Consider the following 23,258-nt stretch of genomic DNA (forward strand, 5'->3'; position numbering starts at 1 on the left):
ACATGTGCTACCTTCTGCACATGCCTGGGCTGTGTGACTCATGCCGTTCCATCTGTCAGTGCAATTGATTTTCGTTCTCATCATTATACTGGTACTGATGTGTAGCTAGACCATGGAAGGCAATGTTGTGGACTGTGTGATTTTTAAGTGTACAGTCTACTTTAACGGATTTCACCCTATGTCCAAGAAAAATGGGTAATTTCTGATTTTAGCTTCAGCACTTCCTGTGGCCTTCTTCCAGGTAGTTCTGGCCTCCTTTTCCATTAAATTCATGATTAACCCATCTTACTACAGGATCTTAAAGACACTGCAGTTGCTTCAAACTGGTTTTCGGTCTTTTATTTCACCTTGCTCCCCAAAACTGAAATTCACCATCTGTTCTGATTAGGTGGGGTTGGAAACACCTGGGGGTGGGTTTTGTCATGAAGTATCCAGAGACCCAGATCAGACATCCTTATTCACAGCAGGATGGGGACCCAGGATTCTCTATTTAAAACAGGCCCCTCTGTGATTCTGATGCTAATGGTCCACAGAACACAAATTGTTGAGCCTCTGAGGTGGGGACATCCACTGAGTTACCACTTGCTAGATGGGAACCATAGAGGAGTATTAGTCAAGATGGAGGCATGAAAGAGATTTCCTCTTGGAGCGTTCAACCAACAGGACATTGACAAAGGGAAGACTTATAGGGTTAGAGTGAAAAGAATGAAGGACAGCAGCTGAGGCAAGCGGGGACTCATGAGGTCAGGAAGCAGGTGGAGGAGATGGTGCTACCTGGTGAAGACCGGCATCATGGAGGAACTGCCCTTGGGTGTGGCCATGACCTGGGGAGCTGTAAGCAAGTTGGAAAGAGATAACTGTACCACAACTTCTTTCTTCCCACATCTGATCTCCTGCTGGGTATTTTGTTGGCTGAACTAAGAAGAAGCCAGGCTGTGAAGGAGCCCATTGACATAAACTTCAGAGGTCACAGAGCAAGATAAAGAAAATAGATAATAGATCATGGGATACTATGAGGAAAGGAGAACACCAAAGAGTGAATATCAAGAAAAAGAGAACGACATAAATTGAAAGTCTATCACATGCTTCAGTTGTTTATAGGGCATTAGGGATTCAGACCCACTAAAGATCTACCTCCTGCCCTTCAAAGAACCCATCGCCTACAAAGAAAAGTCCAACATGAATAAATAAGTACAGTCAGGTGTTAGCAGAGTAGCTGTATCTTAGAAATTAAGCTGATGCCAATGATCCAAATAGCAGCTTTCTGGAAGCAAAAAATATAATCTCTAGAGCAAGAACCAGCCAAATCAGACAGTAAACATTTTAGACTTGTAGGTCATGATATATCTGCCACAGCTACACAACTGTGTGGTTGGAGTACAAAAGTAGTCATTGATAATATGTAAATGAATGAGCACGGCTATGTTGCAATAAAACTTTATTGATAGAAACCAGCGACAGGCCAGAGTTGGCTCATAGTTTGCCAACCCTTATGAATGTACACCTTCTCCCAGAAATCTAAACAACACCCAGGGAACTCATGGTATAAAATCACAAAATTATGACTGGAATTAATATATTAGTCACCAGCAATTTGTTTAGTGTGTCTTTTATGAGAAAAGAGGAGTGAGTAGATATGGATATTAGAGATTGAGTCAAGGAGGACATTTGTAGTGGAACTCATTTTCAGAGGATGATGGGAAATGTGAATAAACCAGACTCATCCTCCTCCTGTCTTACATCAGCTTACTCAGTACTGACACTGTACAAAAAGGAAGTAAAACAGAGCATATCCATATCGTTCGCTTTCAATGATGTTCTTCCACGGTGCCCTGTGAGAGCACATTAGAAGGTGCTGGAGTTTTTATATGACTGCATAGCCGTGAGATTGAAGAGTGGTTTCGGTTTCCAGTAGGTTTTATAAGTATCTCTTTCAGATGTTAAACTAATTTTAGTATTGCACACACCAGAAAAAAAAGAAAGAAAGAAAGAAAATACCCCTTCTGAAAGACTGATGTTCTCCTGGCATCATGACAGAAAGCAGAGCAGATGGTTTGTGGAAATGGCACCAGGTGAACTTGCAGCTAGTTAGCACAGAAGAAAAGGTATAACCCAGAAGAGAGAACTCCAGCCAGCCCACTATAAAGTGGGAAGCTTTTTGGCTTTGTTTTTTGTTATATCATTCATCAAAAACAAAAGGTACCGAGCAGGATCTCTACTAAAATAGTAACACACTTTCTCCATCTTGGCCTTTGTTGGAGTCTTAGGTATCAAATTCCACTGGAGTCTTTTTTTCCTCCTGTTTTGGTTTCTTCTCCATATTCTGTTTCTTCTCCTATTGTGCTTCTGATTTTTTTTTTTTATTAGAATCTAAAACGGAAAGTCCCCTTGGGGACCATGCTCTGTGTCCAAAACAGCCCCATTTATCCTAGGTTGTCTTCAAATTTCTTTTCTGGTGGACTCTTCTTAAGCTTCCCTGTCCAATATGGTACCCACCAATCACATGCGGGTAAGCCCTTGCAGTGTGGCTTGCCCAAATCAACAGATGCTATCTATGTAAAATGCCAGATTTTTAAAAATAGTATGTAAAAATAATATAAGCTATATCATTAACAATTCTTTTTGGTGGTCACATGTTGAAATGATATTTTGATCAGTCCCCAGTCTGAAAAAAACAAAAGGAACAATATTTTAGATATTTGGGGCCAAATAAAATAGATAATAACATTCATTTCACCTGTTTTCTCTTTACCTTTTTAATATTAATTACATACTTGACTCACATTTTATTGAATAGTGTTGCTCTAAAAGATTTTGGGGAAAAATCTATATACTCCTTTGCCAAATTTTAAGTGGACATCTAAAATTTTTTTTTTACTATGAGTTTGAATAAGTTTTTGTTAAATAGTATAAAATGTTAAACATGCTAGAGAATAAAATAAGATGGTGATTAACTATAATTAGAAGAAGCTTTATATATGATTTGATAAGATTTTACATGTTAAAATTTGTAGTTAATAAAGCATAGCAGTTCGAAATAAATCATGTAAAATTGTTATCCTTGGGTTTATCCAATTTATGTCAAAAAATCTGGTTGCCTTGCAAATCATTATAGCTACATTTTGAGGGTTCAGCATCATTAACTTTACTACTTGGCTTTTCTCAATTCAGAGTAGACAAGCCTTTGTGGGGTTTTGTTTTTGTTGTTGTTTGTTTGTTTTGTGTAACAGGGATAGAACCCAGGGGCATTTAACAACTGAGCTACATTCCCAGCCCTTTTTATTTTATTTTTTAAATTTTAAGACAGGGTCTCACTAAGTTGCTTAGAGCCTCACTAAATTGCTGAGGCTGACTTTGAACTCATGATCTTCCTGGCTTAGCCTCCCAAGCCACTGGGATTACAGGCGTGCATCACCATGCCAGGCCAAGCCTTTGTTTTAACTGAAATATAGGCAAGAAGGGAAAAATCAAGAATATATGGTTTGAGGTGTCTTGATATATACATAAAGGAAGCTTCTCCAAAACCAGTATTTTGATTTGACTCCTTATTGGTCATAATAAAACCAGGGATGGGTGATGGGTGAAGGTGTTGCCTGTACCAGATGCTGGCTCCTTCTTGGGCAAATGAATGGAGGTGTGAGATAGAAGTTGAGGATCTACGCCATCTGAATGTAGTTTCCCCTCAGAAAGCCTCCTGAGCACTCAGTAGGGATTCTCCAATTCAAATACAGATTTAAGATGAGGCCCAAAGGACTTAAAAACAGCATACTACAGGGACACAGCCACATCAATGTTTACAGCAGCACAGTTCACAATAGCTGAACTGTAGAGCCAACCTAGATGCCCTTCAGTGAATGAATGGATAAAAAAAATGTGGCATATATACACAATGGAATTTTACTCAGCAATAAAAGAGTAAAATCATGGCATTTGCAGGTAAATGGATGGAATTAGAGAAGATAATGCTAAGTGAAGTTAATCAATCCCCAAAAAACAAATACCAAATGTTTTCTCTGATCTAAGGAGGCTGATTCCTAGTGGGGTAGGGAGGGGGAGCATGGGAGGATTAGATGAACTCTAGATAGGACAGAGGGGTGGGAGGAGAAGGGAGGGGGCAGGGGGTTAGAAAAGACAGTGGAATGTGATGGACACCATTATCCAAAGTACATGTATGAAGACAGGAATTGGTGTGAATATACTTTCTATACAACCAGAAAAAAATAAAAATAAAAGCCTGATTAAAACTAAATTTTTTTTAAAAAGGTGAGACACTGACAGAATAAAATGCCTTTGCCCTTCCTTCTGTGCTGAGTCACTCCAGGATCCCTATGATAAGATGCAAGAAAGCAAAGCAATCATCCAACTCTCTTGATGCCTTCGGGCATGAGCTTCCAGAAGTTGGTTCAGCTTTGTGGACAGGGCTCAGAGCTTGGGGGTGAAATTCAGAATCTCCAGTGATAGAGAGAGAGATTTCATAAAATGGGAGGACTGCCTAAGTTCCTAACCCTTCATCTAAGAAGGTTTGCCAACCGATGCCTCCGGGGCTGTTGGGCAGATATCTTTCTCCAGAGTCATTCAGTCTTGTAGGAAGAGCGGTAGATCCAGAGCCTGGGGGGAAATCCTGATGAAAGGGTCAGATGTTTGTTGTGACACTGTCTGTAGGCAGTTACATTTGCTAACACTCTCAAAGGTCTAGGAAAGATACCAAGAAATTAGAACACTGACTCCATGTCCGCCAGGAGTTTATGCTCTAGCATATAACCCTTGCCAGTCGTACCCCTCTTCTTTGGTTGTATAACATATACATAACATTTTTAAGTATACAATTCAGTGGCATTAAGTGCATTCCCAATATTGCGTAACTGTCACTCTTATCTGTTTACAGAACTTTTCATCACACCAAACAGAAACTCTGAACCCATTAAGCAAGAATTCTCTATTCCTTCCAGTACCCTTCTACCACCCAACCAACACCGGGCAACCTCTAGTCTACTTTCAATCTCCATGAATCAGCCTGTTTTAAATACCTCACATAAGTAGGTTCATACAATATTTGCCCTTTTGTGTTTGCCATATTTCATTTACCATGATATTTTCAAGGTTCATCTATATTGTATCATATATCAAAGCTTTATTCTTTTTAGTGGCTGAATAGTATTCCATTGTATGGATATACCACATTTATCTGTTCATCTGTTGATGGACACTTAGGTTTTTTCCATTTTTTGACAATTGTGATAATGCTCCTATCAACATTGGTGTAGAAGTATATGAGTATTTGTTCTCAAATCCTTTGGGTTTGTATCTAGGAATGGTATTACTGGTTTATATAGTAATTTTAGATTTAACTTTTTAAGGAACTTACTGACTTTTTTGCTATGGCTGCACCATTTCACATTTGCACCAGCAATGAGAGAGGATCCCAATTTCTCCACATCCTCACCAGCACTTGGTATTTTTGTTTTTGTTTCATAATAGCTATCTAAGAGGGTATGAAGTGGTTTCTCATTATAGTTTTGTTTTGCATTTTTCTAATGATTAATCATGTTGTACATATTCTTTAGAGAAATACCTGTTTAAGTCCTTCATCATTTTTAAATGGATCATTTATCTGTTACTGAGTTGTAGGTCCTCATTATAGATTCTGTATATGAATCCCTTATCAGGTATATGATTTGCAGATTTTCTCCCATTTTGTGTCTGTCTGTCTACTTTCTTGATAGTATTATTTGGTGCAAAAAATTAATTTTTATGAAGCCCAATTATCTATTTTTATTGCTACCTGCATTTTTATCGTCATTGGGAAATCCAAGGTCACAAAAATGTTTACCAGTGGTTTCTTCCAAGAATTTTAGTTTTAGCTCTTAAATTTGGATTGTTGATCAAGTTTTAGTTGATTTCTATGAATTATTTGAGAGAAGGGTCTAATTGTATTCTCTTGCCTGAGGATATTTAATCTTCTTACTACCATTTATTGAAAAAACTGTCCTTTCCTTATTGAATGATCTGGGCACCCTTGTCAAAATCATTGACTGTAGCTATTAGGGTTTATTTCTGGACTCTTCTTTCCCATTAGTATATACGTCGATCCAGATGCCAGCCCCGCAACCTCTTGATACTGTAACTTCATAGGAAGTTTTGAAATCTAGAATTGCAAGTCCTCCAATGTTTTTCTTTATTCAAGATTTTTTTAGTGGCCCCTCAAAAATGCATATTGATTTGGCAGATGTTTCCTTCTTTTTAAAAACTACATTTGAAAATGCAGAAAACCAAAGGAAGAAATAGAATTATAGGTAATATCACACCCTAGAATCAGCCACTGTCCTATTTTTAAATATTAAGACAATACGGTATACCACTTCACACCCAGTAATATAGCTATCAAAAACACAAATAAGCCAGGCACAGTGGCCATGCCTCTAATCTCAGCAGTTTGGGAGGCTGAGGCAGGAGGATAGTGAGTTGAAAGCCAGCCTTAGCAAAAATAAGACACTAAGCAACTCGGTGAGACCCTGTGTCTAAATAAAATACAGAATAAGGCTGGGGATGTGGCTCAGTGGTCAAGTGCCCCTGAGTTCAATCCCTAGTACCTTCTCCACCAAAAAAAGACAAATAATCAGAAGTGCTGGTGAGGATGTAGAGGTATTCGAACTCTCATATACTACCAGTGGAAATGTAAAATGGTGTAGTCACCTCAGAAAATAGTAGTATGGCAGTTCCTCAAAAAGGTAAAACTAGAATTACCATACCACCCAACAATTCTACTCTTAAGTGTATACACAAGAGTAAAGACAAATATCCACGCAAAAATATTTGCACAAATGGTGATAGCAGTACTATTCAAAACAAGATAAATAAAATATGATTTATGCATACAATGGAATATTATTCAGCCATAAAAAAGAATGGAGTTTTGATGTGTGCTACAACATGGATGGACCTTGAAAACATGATGTCAAGTGAATGAAACCAGCCACCAAATACCATATAAATGTACAATTTCATTTACAATAAATGTCCAGAATAGGAAATCTATAGAGATTGAAAGAAAGTTGCTGGTTATTTAAGATTGGTGAGAGCAAGAGAGTTCAGGATTTCTTTTTGGGTAATGAAAATATTCTAAATTTGATTGTTTTGAGGGATGCACAACACAAATAAGCTAAAATCTTGTACACTTAAAATGAATGAATTGTATCTTCAGTAAAGCAATTAACAAAACACACTTTATTTCATACCGTCCCTTTTTTTTAATACCTTTATTTTATTTATTTATTTTTATGTGGTGCTGAGGACCCAACCCAGGACCTCGCATGTGCTAGGTGAGCGCTGTATTGCTGAGCCACAACCGCAGCCCATACCTTCTCTTTTTTTAAAAAAAATCTTAATATAACAGAAACTTCTTTGCAGGATCTGAAATGTTATTTAGCCTAATTATTTTTCATGGCTGTACAGTTTTAATACCAGTAGAATATCATTATATCTACACACAAACACACACACACACACACACACACATATGGACACAGGTGTATGTGTATACATATCTGTGTATGAAATGCCTTTGAAGTGCTAGGCATTAGATCATCAATATTAGTCACTCCTACATGGGTATTTGGTTCTCTCCATGCAGTTTTTTTTCTGATATAAATTATGTTGGCAATTATTAGATTTAGTCTAATTAGTGTTGACTATTTGTGAAATGATCATGTCCATGAAAGTCATGACAAATAGTGATTTGTCATTTTGTTAATGCACAAATTTGTATCTCACATGCTGAGAGACTGATGTGTGGAAGTTAATCATTTAGCTATTGATCTGTCCAGTACTGCACCTTAATTAGGTTTATTCATGAGTTGGGGTTCAGGAGAGTATCTCAAATGTCAAGGGTTTGTGCAGCTGCTGCACTAACAGAATTGCGATTCTTTACAATGACGGCAGATGTAAAATACAACTTGAAAAATAAAAAGCCATGTAGATAATCCCTGGGGAAAGATTCCAGAAGTTGTTTTAATTTTTAAGGCCCGTTCTGCTAATGATGGTTCAGTTTCTTCCTCTTATAACAACTTAGTCATGGTAACCATAGGGGCTGATGGAGTCAGCCAAGACAGGGTTGAGTTTAATGGAATTCAAATCCGGTAGAATATTTATGTAATACATAAATTAATCTCTGAGAAAACTTTTCATTTGACTTTGGAGCATGAAAAAATTTTGTCTAGGCCCTGGCTCCTGATGTCCCATGGATTTCTTACATTTTCTTCTTCAGGTGCTCAAATTCATTTATACTAAAAATGAATGACTGATTATAGCTTAAAGGTTAAATCTTGTAAAGAGGAGGAAGCTAAGGTAGTTCAGGACCCTACAATTATACCTCGTGTGTGGTCACAACTCTACCTACAAATGCATCAGTCAGATCATGAGGTCTCACCAGTAGGTGTTTTTATTGCATAATCCCTGTCTTGTGTGACATTTAAATTTTGGCTGAGATGAGCCATATGGAAATAAGATGCAAAATTCTCAAGATGAAATCCAGAGTGGCTTCTGAATGTGGCTGGTAATTCAGAGGCCATGGGGAGAATGGTGGAGGTGGCTCTGGCTCCCTTCCCAGTGGGTTCATTGGTTACTCAGAGTGATAGCAGTGTTTGGTTTTATGTTTTCTCTTTTGAGTGATGAAGCAACAGTAAGGGCAAACGCCAATGTTAACATGTTAATACATATTTTATATTTGTGTATCCCTCTTTTTTAAGTGCCTGGCTTCTGGACACAATTGACTAAAACCCCCTGGTTTTGTATTTGAAATATTCTTTGTTCCATTTGTAACCATGCACTGATATATTTTCCCACATTTTTTTGTTTGTTTGTTTTTTAAGTTCTCCTGTGATATTTTTGTTGCCTGTCCTGGGAAGATCTGTGTTTCCATTTATCAAAACAAATGGCAAGCTAGGGACCATTTAAAGGAGGGTTTTTTTAGTTAATAAAGCCAATCTCCTTGTTCTGTTATGTTAAAAGTACATTATCTTTTTATTGCCAGTTCTGTCTGGCTAGGTCTGTTTTCTGTCTTAGCAATCTCAGGGCTGCCTCACTTGCTTACTGTGTAGAGAATTACAAAATTATTAAGGGTGGGGCAGCACCAGCTGACTTACAGTACAAGCCATTTCTCAAAATAACCACAACAGTGCAATACTGATGTGTCATTTACGTCACAGTATGTTTTTATGAAATAGTTTGTGGCATTTTCATTTCTATTCCGGATGGAATCTTGTTCTCTCTCCCTTTTAATCAGGCATTTAATTTATTTTTATTATTAATATTTTCCACTCCATGTCTTGGCAAGTCTCCAATTTAACAGCTTTGATGGGGGGAGGACACACACACACATACACACACACACACACACACACACACACACACAAAAACCCAACTGAACTTCCCTCACCCAACTCTCTAACATCAGTTTAACTGCAAATGTATTTTCCCCTTTGATGTGTACTAACTTTGAGTACAAAGTTGACTGTCTTAAGAGAGATTCGGAAATACAGTGGGGGCACATTACGCATTTACACAGAACTGTTACCACGAACTGATAAAGTTGATGTACAACTTTGGAATTTTAAACACTTTCAACCAATTCAAGCTATTTAGTCATATACCCTGCTGCATTTTCCTTTTACAAATGTCTCTCTGTATAATGTCCTGTAATTAGAACAGGAAATCATTGAGTAACTGTAAGATGAATAAGAGCACTTAGACTGAAAGGAAAATTACCTTCCGAGAAATTATATTCTTTTTTTTTTTTTCTGAATGTTACAATGTTGGTAATGATAGTAACAGCTGTAGCTACTCTTATCTGTAGAATTTTCATGCTCAGGTTTTCTGAAATTAAAAAAAAAATCATTTTCAGTAATAATCAAAGAGAAATGGACAGAAAATAGGAAATGCCTAATTATGACGAATATGCAGTGTCACAACAGAGCAGCAATTAAATAGAAACTTCAATATAATTGTCAATAGCAGTAAGTATTGGAACAGTGCCAGGTATATAAAGTTGATGCTTTGCCTTTGGTTGGTTGCTAGGAGCACAGAGAAAAGTATAAAGCTTTGAGAAAGGAATGTCTAATGTAATAAAGTAACAGAAGGAAGCATAAATCATTGTGAGAACCTCTCGTATTGACATTATTTTACTTAAATTGTTTCAAAACTAGACATCAAGTTTTATAACATGAGCAAATTCATATTTGCTTGAGGGAAAAAAAAAAGAAAAAGAAAACTGTTGTCTCAGAAGCACGAGGGACATTGTGTTTCAAACTTAGCCTTCATACATATTTGGAATCTTTTAAGTGAAAATCTTTAAATGTTTGTTTCTGTTGGCATCCAAATGCATTTGCCCTAATACGATTAAGGGAACTAAAGGGCAAAATACTTGGCAGATTTTTCAGTTGAGGTAATTAGGTGCAGGAAGGAACATGCATATTTTTTCCACCAGGCTCTATAAAATCCTGGTGTGCAGGGTTTTTTTTTTTTTTTTTTTTTAAGATTTTTTTTTTTTAAGCTTACTGATGTTAGAAGTAGATTATAGTGGTTTTTCAGTAAGCATAATAGTGTGATGTTTCCGAAACAAGTCTCCCTTCCTCCCCGTAGAATCAAAAAGAAAGTTACATTTCTAAATTGTGTAAGAGATAAAAGCAAATTTCTCCTCCGGAATTTATGATGTTTTCAGCCGTCTGTGCATTTGGCCACCATTAACTATTTTTAAAAAATAGCATTATGGATATTTGAAAGTCAATGCTCCATTAATTCATTGTGTTTGCCATTTCATGCATCTCTTTTTGTACAAAGACAACTTGAGCAACATGCTATTCAGAATGAATGCCTGCTCTTACCCTCTCCCCCTACCTCTTCCCCACCCCCAGCCCCACTTTGAGGATTAAAGCAATGGTATACAGTTACTGTTTGAAAAGCCTGGGTGGAGTCTCATGTTATAATTACAGTTTCTCTGTGGAATTCTGTTTTGGACTTTGAAAATATATAAATAAGTGAAAAATTGACATTGAGAGAGGTTAACAAAACGTGTAATTATGATATAAGCACAGGATTAGAGTAATTTTGGTTGAGCATTACAAGCAGTGTACTTTAGGTATTAACTTTTAATAGGCAAAGTTCTTTTTATTGAAGTTGAAATGAGGTTTAGTAATTTTGGGTCTCTTATTCCCTTTGAGTACTTCATTTTAAAATGGGCATGTTCGCATTTTTTAGGGGGGTGGGGAGGGGGAATTGAGGAATAGGATGATATTTTAATAGAATATGATAATTGTGGTTTTTTAATTTCAGTCTTGGCTACCAGCAATTTATTGCTGATCATTTTCTATTGACTAGAATCAAGTAATATACATAAACATACATACATATATGTATGTATGTGTGTGTGTGTGTGTGTATATATATATATATATATAAATCCAACTAAATACAACCAACTAGAGTGTTAGAAGGATACTCCTTAGGGTAGTACTTTGATTTTTTTTTTCTTATGTGGGTGTGGTTGAAAGAAAATCTTTGTTCCAGGAATACTTTGTCTTTTGCCAAACAAATGTGTAATTTATCCATTCTTTATTCATTCTTAGTTTTATCTACTCTGCCTCTTATGAATTAGAAAGGGAGAACTGTCTTACATAGCATTTATTGGCAGCCCTATTTCATGGGTAACTTTGCATAGGAGTATTTGTTTTTATGTGTGTATGAAATGCATAAGGAGGAAAGGAGAATCTGAAGAATTTAAATAAGAATTCTTGAAAGGGTCTTTTGACTTTGTTTCACAGTGTACTAGGGCAAAATAAAACATGCCAGCCATTGAACAATTTAATATTTTTGTAGCTGTATCAGGATGAAGTTAATTTAATGCAGAGGCTTAGGAGGCCGTTATAGGATCATAGAATTTTAGATCTGGAAAGCTCTCCCAAACTCATACTTTTATACTCTGTTATACACCCTTTTAAAAAATATATTATTAAACTGACCACACTTTGTCTCTAGGAAGAAAAAAATATCTCTCCAGTAAAACAAACATGTCTGCCTAAACTACAAAGAGGGGTCTTGGGGTGTCTTTGCTTAGTGAAAACTTGACCCAGCTGACTCATTCTTCCAAGTCTCACTTCACCTCTGCATCTTCTCTTTCGTCTCACCTTAGTTTGCTTTGTTAGCATCCATAGAGTTCTGAGGGTCTCATGGGCTTTCTCTGGTTTTGTAAATATGAAAGTCAGTTCCCTGGGGATGTCTAATTATGAGGTTGGAAATTTGCCTCTGTCCAAACAATGCCAGAATTCTGGTCCAAATGGGTGGTTCTGTTCATAAGCAACAAAGTTATCATAATTTTTGTTTTGGCATCAATCAAGCTTTGCCACACTAGGCCAGATCCCAGCTGTACCTCTAGGCTCTTTGTGTGGAGAGAGTTTAATGAGGCACAGGAGCAATAGGCTTGCAAAACATAGGGTTGGTGTGATTTCCTATCACCTGAAGAGAGAGCTGATGTCCCTGAAGGGTTTATCAATAACATTAAATCACTACAGTAAGAATTGCAATGCTCTGAAATAATAATAAGCTAATTTAGTCAAAGTAGAATGATTCTGACTTATAACTAGCTAAACTCTCCATGAAACAGAAATCTCCTATTTTACTTGATCATAGGTCACTATCCTCATTCCTAATATTGTAAATTAGTTCAATCGATATTATTATTCCTACTGCTATTATTATCTGAGGCATTTTGTCATAATAAAAAGTTCATCACCCTTGGAGTGAGAAGACTGGATTATACCCTCACCTCCTTCATTTTCTAGCTCTTTTAGATTCTGGACTAGTCACATAGATGTCTTAACCTCTTCTCTCACCTCTAAATTGGGTAATATTAACAGGTAATAATGCTGTGCATAGGGCTGCTGTGAGAAACAAAAGAAATACGTTATGTTAAGGACCTTTGCAAATTTTAGTGTTTTATTACCAGTACCGGAAATAGCATTAATATTTGCTCTGCTTTCTAAACAGGAAAATAGTCCCTCAGGACCTCATATATTTAGTTAAGAAGACGGTTTTTTTTTTTTCATTTTCTATCTTTCATGATATCTGCAATAATCCTGAAAAAAATGTGGCAGGGAGAAGGGAACTTTTTACCTGTATTTTGTTCTAAGTATTAGAAGACTTAGAAGAGAAATCAAAATATGTATGTGTGCATATAATGTATATATATGTGTGTGCGTGTGTGTGTGTGTGTGTATCTGGCAACTATGTATGTATGCATGTGTATAGATAGATATACATATGCATATACATATACATGACAGATTTATCTGAAGTGTGTGTGTGTGTGTGTGCGTGTGTGTGTGTGTGTAAACCCAAGCTAAATAAGTTACTATAATTCTATGCAAAAAAAAAAAAAAAGAACTACACTCAGATTCAGAATTACAGATTTCAAAGTCGAGTGTGCAAGAGTTATGTGAGATGTCTGTTAAAAATGTAAGGTCCTGGGCCCCAACCTTGGAGATTCTGAATCAGTCATCCTTGATGGCACATGGAGTCGGCTCTTTTGCAGGCATCCTGTGTACTTCTGAGGTAAGCAGTCCCAGGACCTCTCTTAGAAACATTGACTTCAGAATGAATAGATGGTTGTGAGATTATTTTCCATGAGTTGGGGGTGGAGGGAAGTTGCTATTTCTCATCCAACTGAAAGGAAGGATTCATGACTTGGCTAGTGAGTTAGCAACTGCGTGAAGGAAAGAAGACATGTTTTGACTAGGATGAGGTAGAAAGAACAAAAGAAGCAGCAGCCATGCCTAGGTGCAGAATATTGCCAGGGAGGTGATTCTGTATAGAACAGAGAATAAGGGAGACATTAGAGATGGCTTCATCATGAAAAAATGGCTAGAGAAAAGCAGAACAAAATGATAGGAAGGAAGTCATGAGGATCGTAGTGTCCAGGTAACGCCATCTTCCATGAAACTAATTCTGAAGCGACTGTTCTTTCTCTGTCATTCAACTTGAAAAGTGCAACTTTCTCCATTTTATTTCAAGAGCACCTAAAGAAACTGGTGCAACTTTCTCCTTCACAGAAAGCCAATGGCATGACCAAAACAGAATTTTGGATCATTAGGTGTTTGCACAATATTTGCTACATACAAAAATTTGTATTAGATACTGAGGATGCTAAGAGGAGTAAATTGTGGGCAGTTCCTGGTTGTCTTCCTCTCATATTCACAATGTGCTGGACTAATAGAGTATAGTCATGTACAGAGGGTATACTGATATCATGACACATTTGAGAGCTACTTCTTGAATAGCACTTAGATCCTGGACTTCTGGTCGTGTTTGGTGAATGGTTCCATGAAAAGCTGTTGGGCACAGATTTGATCCTAGGTCTGCTAAAAAAATCTCAGATTAGCATATCAAGGGATATATATCAGCATTTCAAAACTAGTTTTCCTTTATGGGTTTGCCTTCAATGTAAACATATTTCCTCTTAATTAAGTGTGCCAGCTGATAAAGTGGCTGCCCAGAGAATCCAGGCAGGAGTCTAAGGAATGTAAGCCATTAAAAGATGTCATCTTGCAAGCAGCTGAACATCTCCATTCATGGAGAAGCCTCCAGCCTGAGGAACTAAGTGAACATAATTAGAAATACATCTGGGGATTGGCCTCCTATCTGAAAGGTCATATGCACACCTTCCGTTGGTACTGGTTACGTTCCATCATTATGTGCTGTCCTTACTCACTCGTCTCCTACTGGTTACCAGATGGCCATGATAATGTCAGAATCCTTAACAACTGTCTTGTGAAATTCCCTGCAGCATGGCAAGGGCTCAAAATATTGAGTGTTTTCCCTCTGGATAAGCAAATGACAAGTCTTAGAATTGCTTACAGTTGCCCCGATGGTGCAATTGTAGAGAGTGATGGCAAAATGGGTCATGGAACCTAAATTCCACTTGAGGTTGTTCAGGTGACAGGTCACCAAAGGGGGGGGGGGTGTTTGCCACATCTCAAGCATAAAATGAAGGAAGGATTCATCCATGCCAAATCTGGTTTCTGTAAATGAGCACAGGCATGTAAATAAGCAAGCATTAGGATCAGTGTAAGAGGAAGATTCATTAAATGTGCTGAAATGTTCTCCTGACTTGAGTTGGTTCTGATGGAACTCTCTCATAAGAATGCTTGGGGAGACCTCTCAGCATGATTCTCTGAAATATGCCAAGTTACCAGATGGATTTGAGGAACATTACAAGATAGGGGGTATGTGTAGGCAGGGTGGAGAAGAAGGATATATCAGTCAAGTTGGGATAGATCATGCTGCAATAACAAATGATTCCAAATCATAGTAGCTTAAAAGAACAAGGGTTTATTTTCTGCTTATGTTATGCATCTATTTTGAATCAACCAGGGGCTCTGCTCCATGTTATTTTTACTCCAAGACCCAGACTGGCAGAGTAGCTGCTATCTGAAGCATTACAGATGGCCAGAACAAAGACACAGGGAGACTCTGGTTGGTGCACACTGGCTCTTAGCACAGCCACCACTTCTGTCATATATCATTGGCCAAAACAAGTCACAGGGCCGCTGGATTCCCTAGAGGGTAGAAAGCACAGCCTTTCCTCAGGCCCATAAAGAGAAAAGGAAATATTGGCTGTATAGCAATAATGACCCCCAGAGCAGGTAACAATGCTATTTGGACCCATGAACATTTCTCCCATGCCAGATGACCTTTTTGGAGGCCACAAACACTGAAAAAAAAGGATATATATATATATCTCCAGTATAAAAGCAATATTAAACCGTGGGAGTCAGTGTGTAAAGAAGCTCAACATATTTCTGCTCTTTTATTTCCATGATGACTTTGATGATTAAAATGTCAAATACTCTCAAAAGAGTTTTTTGGTTCTCCTGCTCACTGGTGACACCAACATTGTTTAATATGTCCTCAGAGCCACCCTGCTCCTCTTTTCCTTGCAAGAGGTTACACTCCATAGGGAGCCTGAGGTGGGGGTGGGGGGTGGAGGGATGGATTATGAGGAGGAGCCAGAAGATTCTGGCACTGTCACCCTAGATGAGGAGAACTGGTTTGAGAGCCTTGCTGAAGATGACATCTTTACAGAAAACCAGACGTGATTATTGAAGTCATGCCACAGCCACGGAAGTTTTTTGTTTTATTTTCGTTGTTGGGGGAAAAAAAGGGAGGTAATGCAAGTGTTTTCTCATTTGTCTAGGGGAGGACGAGGAAGAAACCAATGTGATCGTTCTCAGCTACCCTCAGTACTGCCGCTACCGCTCCATGCTGAAGCGCATTCAGGATAAGCCATCTTCCATTCTAACCGACCAGTTCGCCCTAGCCCTGGGTGGCATCGCAGTGGTCAGCAGGAACCCTCAGATCCTGTACTGCCGGGACACCTTTGACCACCCCACTCTCATAGAAAATGAGAGTATATGTGATGAATTTGGTGAGTCTGTGTTTTTTTGTTTTTCTATCTGAAACTCAACATGTGTCAATAGTTGTTCTTGTGAGGGGTGGTGAGGGGGAACAGGCCTGTGTGCCATCCCACTCCTCTCATTCCCCACAGCGTCATTCCCTTCTTGGCAGCCTTCGTTTACTACCGTTTAAAGATTATTATTTAATATTTGTTGTTCAATATAGAGTGAAGTTGGTGGTTGACCTTGAAATTGGACTTCAGGACAGGGAGCTTTCATGCTCTTTCATAAAAGGCTTTGACTATTCAAATGCTGTCTTTTTAGATTTGTTTAATCATTCCCTTTTGTAAGGTACTGTAAAATGCACAAATTATAGGTACTTCAGTACTATAAAGTGAATAGGTAGATGGATGGATGGATATATAGAGTAGATTCCATGTTCCCCAATTTTTTCTTCATACACACACATACACAGTGCCCACCCCAGATGGGCATGTGCACATACATTTGTCTGCTTCTCTGCCTAGCTAAGTGTCCACGAGTCTCTGTAGACATAGGGATTTGAGGGAAAAGACACCACATCATCAGTTTGGGAAGTCTTGAATGGTGTAGAGACTGGAGGATGCAGACAGTTTTTCTCTCACATCTTTACTCTCTCATCTGTTTGTCAAACAGATTGGATCACATTAGAGGTTCTCTGCAGACAGAATTCCTATACTTACAGAGGCATGACCACCTCCACCCTCACCCTCCACCTTCTCTGGGAATCACCCCCATAGATGGGATGATGAAGCCCTGCTGAATCCCTCGTGGGCCCCTCGGTGGAAAAGAAGTTGAGACCCCCTGATCTAGAAAGAGCATAGCATCCCTTTGATCTGGAACATTCCTTGATGCTGTTGGTTTATGTTTCCCCCCAAAGAATCCTGGTTTACAGGTTATTCAATTTCAGGTTATCCTGCTTAACCATTACAGACATCAGCATGCTTTGGGGAGTCCTTTCAAAATGGATTCTTTGTGACTCCAGCAGCCCTGTTGCTCCTGCTTAGAGGGATTTTGTAAAGCAGATGTGGGGGCGAGGGGATGGGAATGATGACTCAGGAAGGAAGGGACAAGAGAAAAAAGAGAACAGAAAGATCTAACTTCATTGGAGTCTAAAGGCCATTACTTTTTTTTTTTTTTTTCCCCTTATAAATTGTTTTCTCAGATGTCTTTTACAACTCTGGCTTATAAGATGACTCAATCTATGAGAGTGTAATAGTGTCTGTACAAATTCTATTTTCTTTCTTTAAAGAAGGATTTATTGTCATATTTTTAATATTCAAAAAATCTTGTTTAAGCAGATAAATGTGCATTTTTTTCAGTATCCTCTTTTTATCCATGTAATCATCAGATTAGCAGGTACAGACCTCCCCTTTTCAGTATTGGTGAACTTTTCTTCCATATCCCCTGCTCCAAAACCCTGTATCCTACTTGTTACTCAAGTGGTCTCTAAATTCCTGGCACCCACTGAAACTGTAAGAGTGCTTTCTCTCATTTGAGATGATTCAAAATTAGAGTTTCACAATGTAATATAATGAAAACAATGTTTTAACCTTTTTGGCTAATTTAAGAGTTATTAGTCATTGCCTTTCAAAGCTGTTACATCTAGAATTGGTAATAGAAAGAAGTTCCAATTCAACAGCGATCACAATGGCTGTTAAGAGTTCCTAAATTAGTTTTAAATGTTCTCACAAACACAAGCGTCTGACTTTTGAATGTTTTCCTGAACTTTCTTCTGGTATAGCTAATGTCAATGCTGTTTTTCTTCTCTAGCCTCTTAAAGGGGAAGTTTTCTTTTGGAATAAAGGTATCTTTAAAGAGCTTCTAGATGGTTCTCTCAATAATTGGAGTATTAGATTTTTTTTTTTAGTTAAGCTTGTACTTCAAATAGTTTCTACTTTTGAAAGTAGTCTGTGTGAACAAGTCAACAAAAAAAAGCTTGTTTTGACCCAATTTGAACACCTTAACTAACACGTCTCCCCCACCTCCGCCTTTCCGTCACAAATCTTAATTTCCAGAGAACACCCTTTTAAATCTCCCAACTGGTTGTATTTGAAATCGGCATGGGCTAACGTGTTTGTTAAAACATGGCGTTAGGTTTCTCCAACCAACTAACAGTTGGTGGAAGAACATAAATTTAATTAGTGACTAGCATTAAACAAATGTTCCTAATATTAAACACTGCCAGATGACTGAAACACTTCTGTCAGATTACTGAGAGTGCCAAGGGGCCCACAGATGAATTTTCTACACAGTATATATTCTGTACCACACGTTTGGTGACTTCAGTAATTGGTCAAATGTAATTTAGGTAACAGTATGCCTAGGCTGTAAAAATCAAATTTTATTAGCCATATCACCAGGTGGATGAATGGTAGAGCTGATGGCAAAGAGTTTATAGCATTTAGCAGCTACACCTTTGACACATGAAATTCATAAATTGCCCTAAAATGCCTCCAAAGTCCTTCTCAAAAGGACAGTATCTGCTTTCCTATGATTGGATAATGTTTATTTTATTAACTAATATACTTTTTGCTTTCTTCTGTTAAGTGGGGTTATGGAATGGGAGTGGGAGGGGCTTGACCAAAAAATAAATACAACACGGTCCTTGCTTGTCTTGAGGATTTAAAATCTAATTGGAAAAGACAGGATTACCGTGCCCAACAGGTTAACTAATGTTATGAGAAAGTCAATGATTAAGTATTTCTCGGGTGCCACAGAAAACAAGTGCAGAAGGAACTTGGCAGTGGTCGGGGGCAGCTGTAGATGGCAGTCAGGGAAGGCCTTATGGAAAAGGTAGGATTTGATGTGGTTTTAAAAGAGAGGAATCAGGTTATTCGAAAACTGCTAGCAAGTGTACATTGCTTAAAATTTATGTCCTTGACTCTCCATATTAGAAACCGGCTGCCCTTGACCTGGGTCCGATGTTGGTCTTTCTCAGATTAGTTCTGTTCTGAGCCCCTGATCTTTGGGTGGGTTGTAAGAGTGGCCTGATGCCCTCTTTACCAGGGCACATGGATATGAGCCCTGAAAGATCCCAGAGCATCTCTGGAACTGGAACAGCTTTTTTTTTTTTTTTTCTTGGATACAGATGTCCCCACATTTTCTCTGGGTGCTCTCTAGATGGCTTACCTGCATTCTCTGTATTCATCTCTGAAAAGAGATACCCTTGCCCAACTGCCTAAGACAGCACCTCCTCCCTGCTTCTTTAATGTTGTCCACTGAATAACAAGTTTAATTGAACAATAAAAGTAAAGCTTTTAAATCTGCAATGAGTCCCTGTAAATAAATTCTCCGTGGAATTTTATGAAGCTGTTTAATGAAAAGTTTGATTAGAAACTATTAAAGAAAAATAGAATAGATGAAATTTCATCATTTAATCCAACATCACAGTAGTGTCATTTTGATTTTTATTTACATTGAGATATTCAGAAAAGAGTAAATATATCCTGGTTTTAATTAACTACCCTCCTTACTTGGGAAAGGTTATTTTAGGCTTGAAGGGTTTTGATAGCATACCATCTGCTTTCTTCACTGTATTTTATTCAAGTCCCTTCTTTGCTTACAGCACTGTGCAATGTCTAAACCTATGACATAAGCATAAATTGAATCATATTAATGGTAGGTGATTGAAACGCTTCAGCCTCAACATCCTGTCCGCATTCTTCCATCTTGTCAGTTAACGCTGTTCTACAGGCAATGTGCATGAGAGACTTGACTATTTTTAAAACTAAAGCAACAACGGACTGCCCATTAAGACGTTATGAAAACTCATTGTATTGCACATGCAATTAGGAAATGAGATTATAATAACAATGAGGGGAAAGTGACATGAATGGTAATTTTTTTTCTTCATGAAAATCTTCACGCTATGCATAATTTCTGCCCCCTCGGTCCTATTAGAATCTCCTGACATAATGCATTCCCCACCAGCCCCCTACCTTCCTTTTACCTCCTTTTTGGTGATGATTCCTCTTTTGTAAAATGCATCCTGTCATTTATATTGTATTATTGTGTATACTACAGAGAAAACTCACACAGGCAAACATTTTGTCTATTTTTGCTGTTAGAACAATAAAATGTCCACCACTTTGTAATGCACAGTGTTTACATTAATATCACACAGATTAATTTCACATGTGTGAAGTGTTGACAGCTAAGTCCAAACAGAGGCACATGCAGTATAGTAGATAAATGGATAAGTTTAAGATGCTGGCTCCCATCAGGGAGATGTAAGGCAACCCAATAGACATAAGTGAGATGAAGTCAGTTCTTAGAGGTGAGTGGGACTAAATGGTTTAAGGTATGATTGACTTAAATAAATAGTCTGTTTTGGTCTGGGTTTTGAATTGCAAAGAAACGTTAAGAAGTCAAAGTTGTGCTTCTAAGTTCTTTGACATCAGGGAGTGTTTGTGTATGCTTATGGACCAGGGAATGGGGTGGGGGTCATAAGATGGCTGTGGTCTCTCGCCTGGAAAGAAAAGAGATGAATCGTTGTTAGGTGTTTGACCCATGTGTAGATACCATGAGCTCTGATCTTCAGGGAGAAGTTGGCTATATCATTATTAAGACATGTATGTTGCTGTGGGGTCATGGCAGAGGACAGCAGGTTAGAGAAAAGAGTTCTAAGCTCATGGGCAAATGGCCCAGGTTTAAATCAGGGCTCAAACATCTGATTTTTTCTGTGTCTGGGCAGGTGACATGAAGTCCCTAACTTGCCTCCCGTGTAAAATCAGGTAATCACAGTCAACTTGCGGAGCTCAGAGTAAGTCTGTGTTCATATAATTTAAAAAAAAAAATTTTTGTATAAATGAAACTTCTCTACTGTTTCTATTCGAGTCTTAGGTCTTAGACAACTTGTATTCATCAGAAATGATCTTGTTCTTTGAATAATAAAGGAGCCCAATCCCCTGAGGCTCCTGGGGTCTTACTAGAATCTTAATGGAAAAGAAGAGTTTTGTACTTTTTATGGTATGTTTCAAAGGTTTTCTGACTCTGCATTGAACTTTCCCTTGCTGTTTTTCCTGTTGGTTGAAATAATGATATTTTAGACAAAAGAAGAAAAAGCAAAGGTTAGAAAGCAAAACAGATGAGGGGACAAAACCCTGAAATTTTATGAAAGAAAACTCAGGACATATAAAATTATTTTGAATATGATATGTCAAGAGATTTGTAAGGTTTTGAACAACCAATTAAAAAAAATAAATAAACAACATAACAAAAAAAATTATTTTGAAGCATAAAGGATGAGCTGGACTCTGCCTCTTCCCTCTAAACATCACATGTTTTGCTGGAAATGAGAGGAAATACAGTTGTTTTGTTAAGGATCCTGGGAATTTGTAAGTGAGTAAACATTTTTTTTTTCCTTGCCAAAGTAGGTTTCATGGTCACAGTGGATTTCGATGATCAAATGGCTTTGTTCCTGGCCCCTGTCCATATTCAGGCTTTCACTGCCTGCCTGCGGTGCCCACCGATCTCCCCAATGATAACACAGCAGACATTTTTCTGTAATTGAAAGCCAGTGGGAAAGGAGTGTGCTTCTTGTACACTGCTGTAGATGCAGAAGACCTTAACCTTCAGAGATCTCACTGCTCTGTCCTAGATGTTTTTAGAGGTTTTATCACTAGAGAAACATCTATGCAAGTCACCCTCTGTGTTTCTTGTTGCCTCTGCTGACAAAGTAGGGACAAAGAGAAGGTTGAGGTGGTCAAACAACATAGTGAGTCAAATCTAAATAAATCTGCTGGTAGAGGTGTGTCAGATGTGCTCCAGGGTCATATCATGATTAACCTACGGACTCAGCTTCCAAGACAGTAAGATGCAAGGAAAGCTCGAGAGCAGAACTCCTTGGACAGAGGCGTTGAAAGTGGGGAGATCACCTCTCTTGGAGATCAATGAAAAGAATTTTATGTTGCAACCGTAAATTAATTTACAGTCATGATATATGGAATGGGTAAGATTAGTAGATTCCTTTTCTATTTTGGGAACTTGAAAGGAGATTTAAAAATAGCTCTGGACTCCTTTTGTAGCTTCGTGGACTGGATGGGTGATTAAACACTATTTGGACTCACAGGTACAATAAACTCTTATTCATCCCAGAAGAAAGGATTTGTGTCTATTGGCCAATATTCCACTTAGCATTTCATTTATAAAAGCAAGAAAGTTATATCCAAGTATATTAGCAAGATCAACATATTCCTCTCTACAGTGAAACAGACATTTTTGTCAATTTAAAAACATATATACTGTACAGGAAAGAACCAGGTCATTGAAAAATCACAGGCAAATATTCCAGGGTCAGGAATATCAGAATGAGGTTCAAAATAAGTCTATATTTGCTCAATTTTTAAAATTCTCTTGATGTATGATAATGCTCTCTAATCCCCTTCATTCTATCTTGTCAAGGGAACTAGACTAATTCAAGTTCCTTGGACTGTAGGTGAGGTTGACTGGGTGGCTTAAAGCCTAGTAGAGTGGCTGATACACAGTACACCTTCATTCATTCATTTATTTATTCATTTGTTGATCTAATCAGTATCTTATTTGGCACCTGTTATTGTTTGCCAAGTGGTATTCTGGTCCCTATGTACAACAGATGTGAACAAGACAGAAATTTCCTCTCTGTTAAAGCAGTTACATGATAGTATCTAGAAAGGAGAGTGACAACATGTAAGATCACCGTGGACCACACACCACAGGAGTAGACCTCGCAAGATTGTTGTGAAGATGAAAAGGGTAAAAGCGCTGAGATGGTACCTTGTGTGTACTGTGGAAGTCTCA

At 38.0% G+C, this 23,258-nt stretch overlaps 1 protein-coding gene across 1 annotated transcript in view; it reads left to right on the forward strand.

Moving 5' to 3' along the window:
• The window catches only part of Arid5b (AT-rich interaction domain 5B), a 175,883-nt gene that overhangs the window by 72,737 nt on the left and 79,888 nt on the right, over positions 1–23,258 (forward strand). Inside the window, exon 4 of the mRNA XM_076834529.1 lies at positions 16,241–16,471. Coding sequence (XP_076690644.1) covers positions 16,241–16,471 — 231 coding nt within the window. The remainder of the gene's footprint in view (positions 1–16,240; positions 16,472–23,258) is intronic.

The sequence above is a fragment of the Callospermophilus lateralis genome, chromosome 15 (assembly GCF_048772815.1).
Source record: "Callospermophilus lateralis isolate mCalLat2 chromosome 15, mCalLat2.hap1, whole genome shotgun sequence".
Classification (NCBI taxonomy): Eukaryota; Metazoa; Chordata; class Mammalia; order Rodentia; family Sciuridae; genus Callospermophilus; species Callospermophilus lateralis.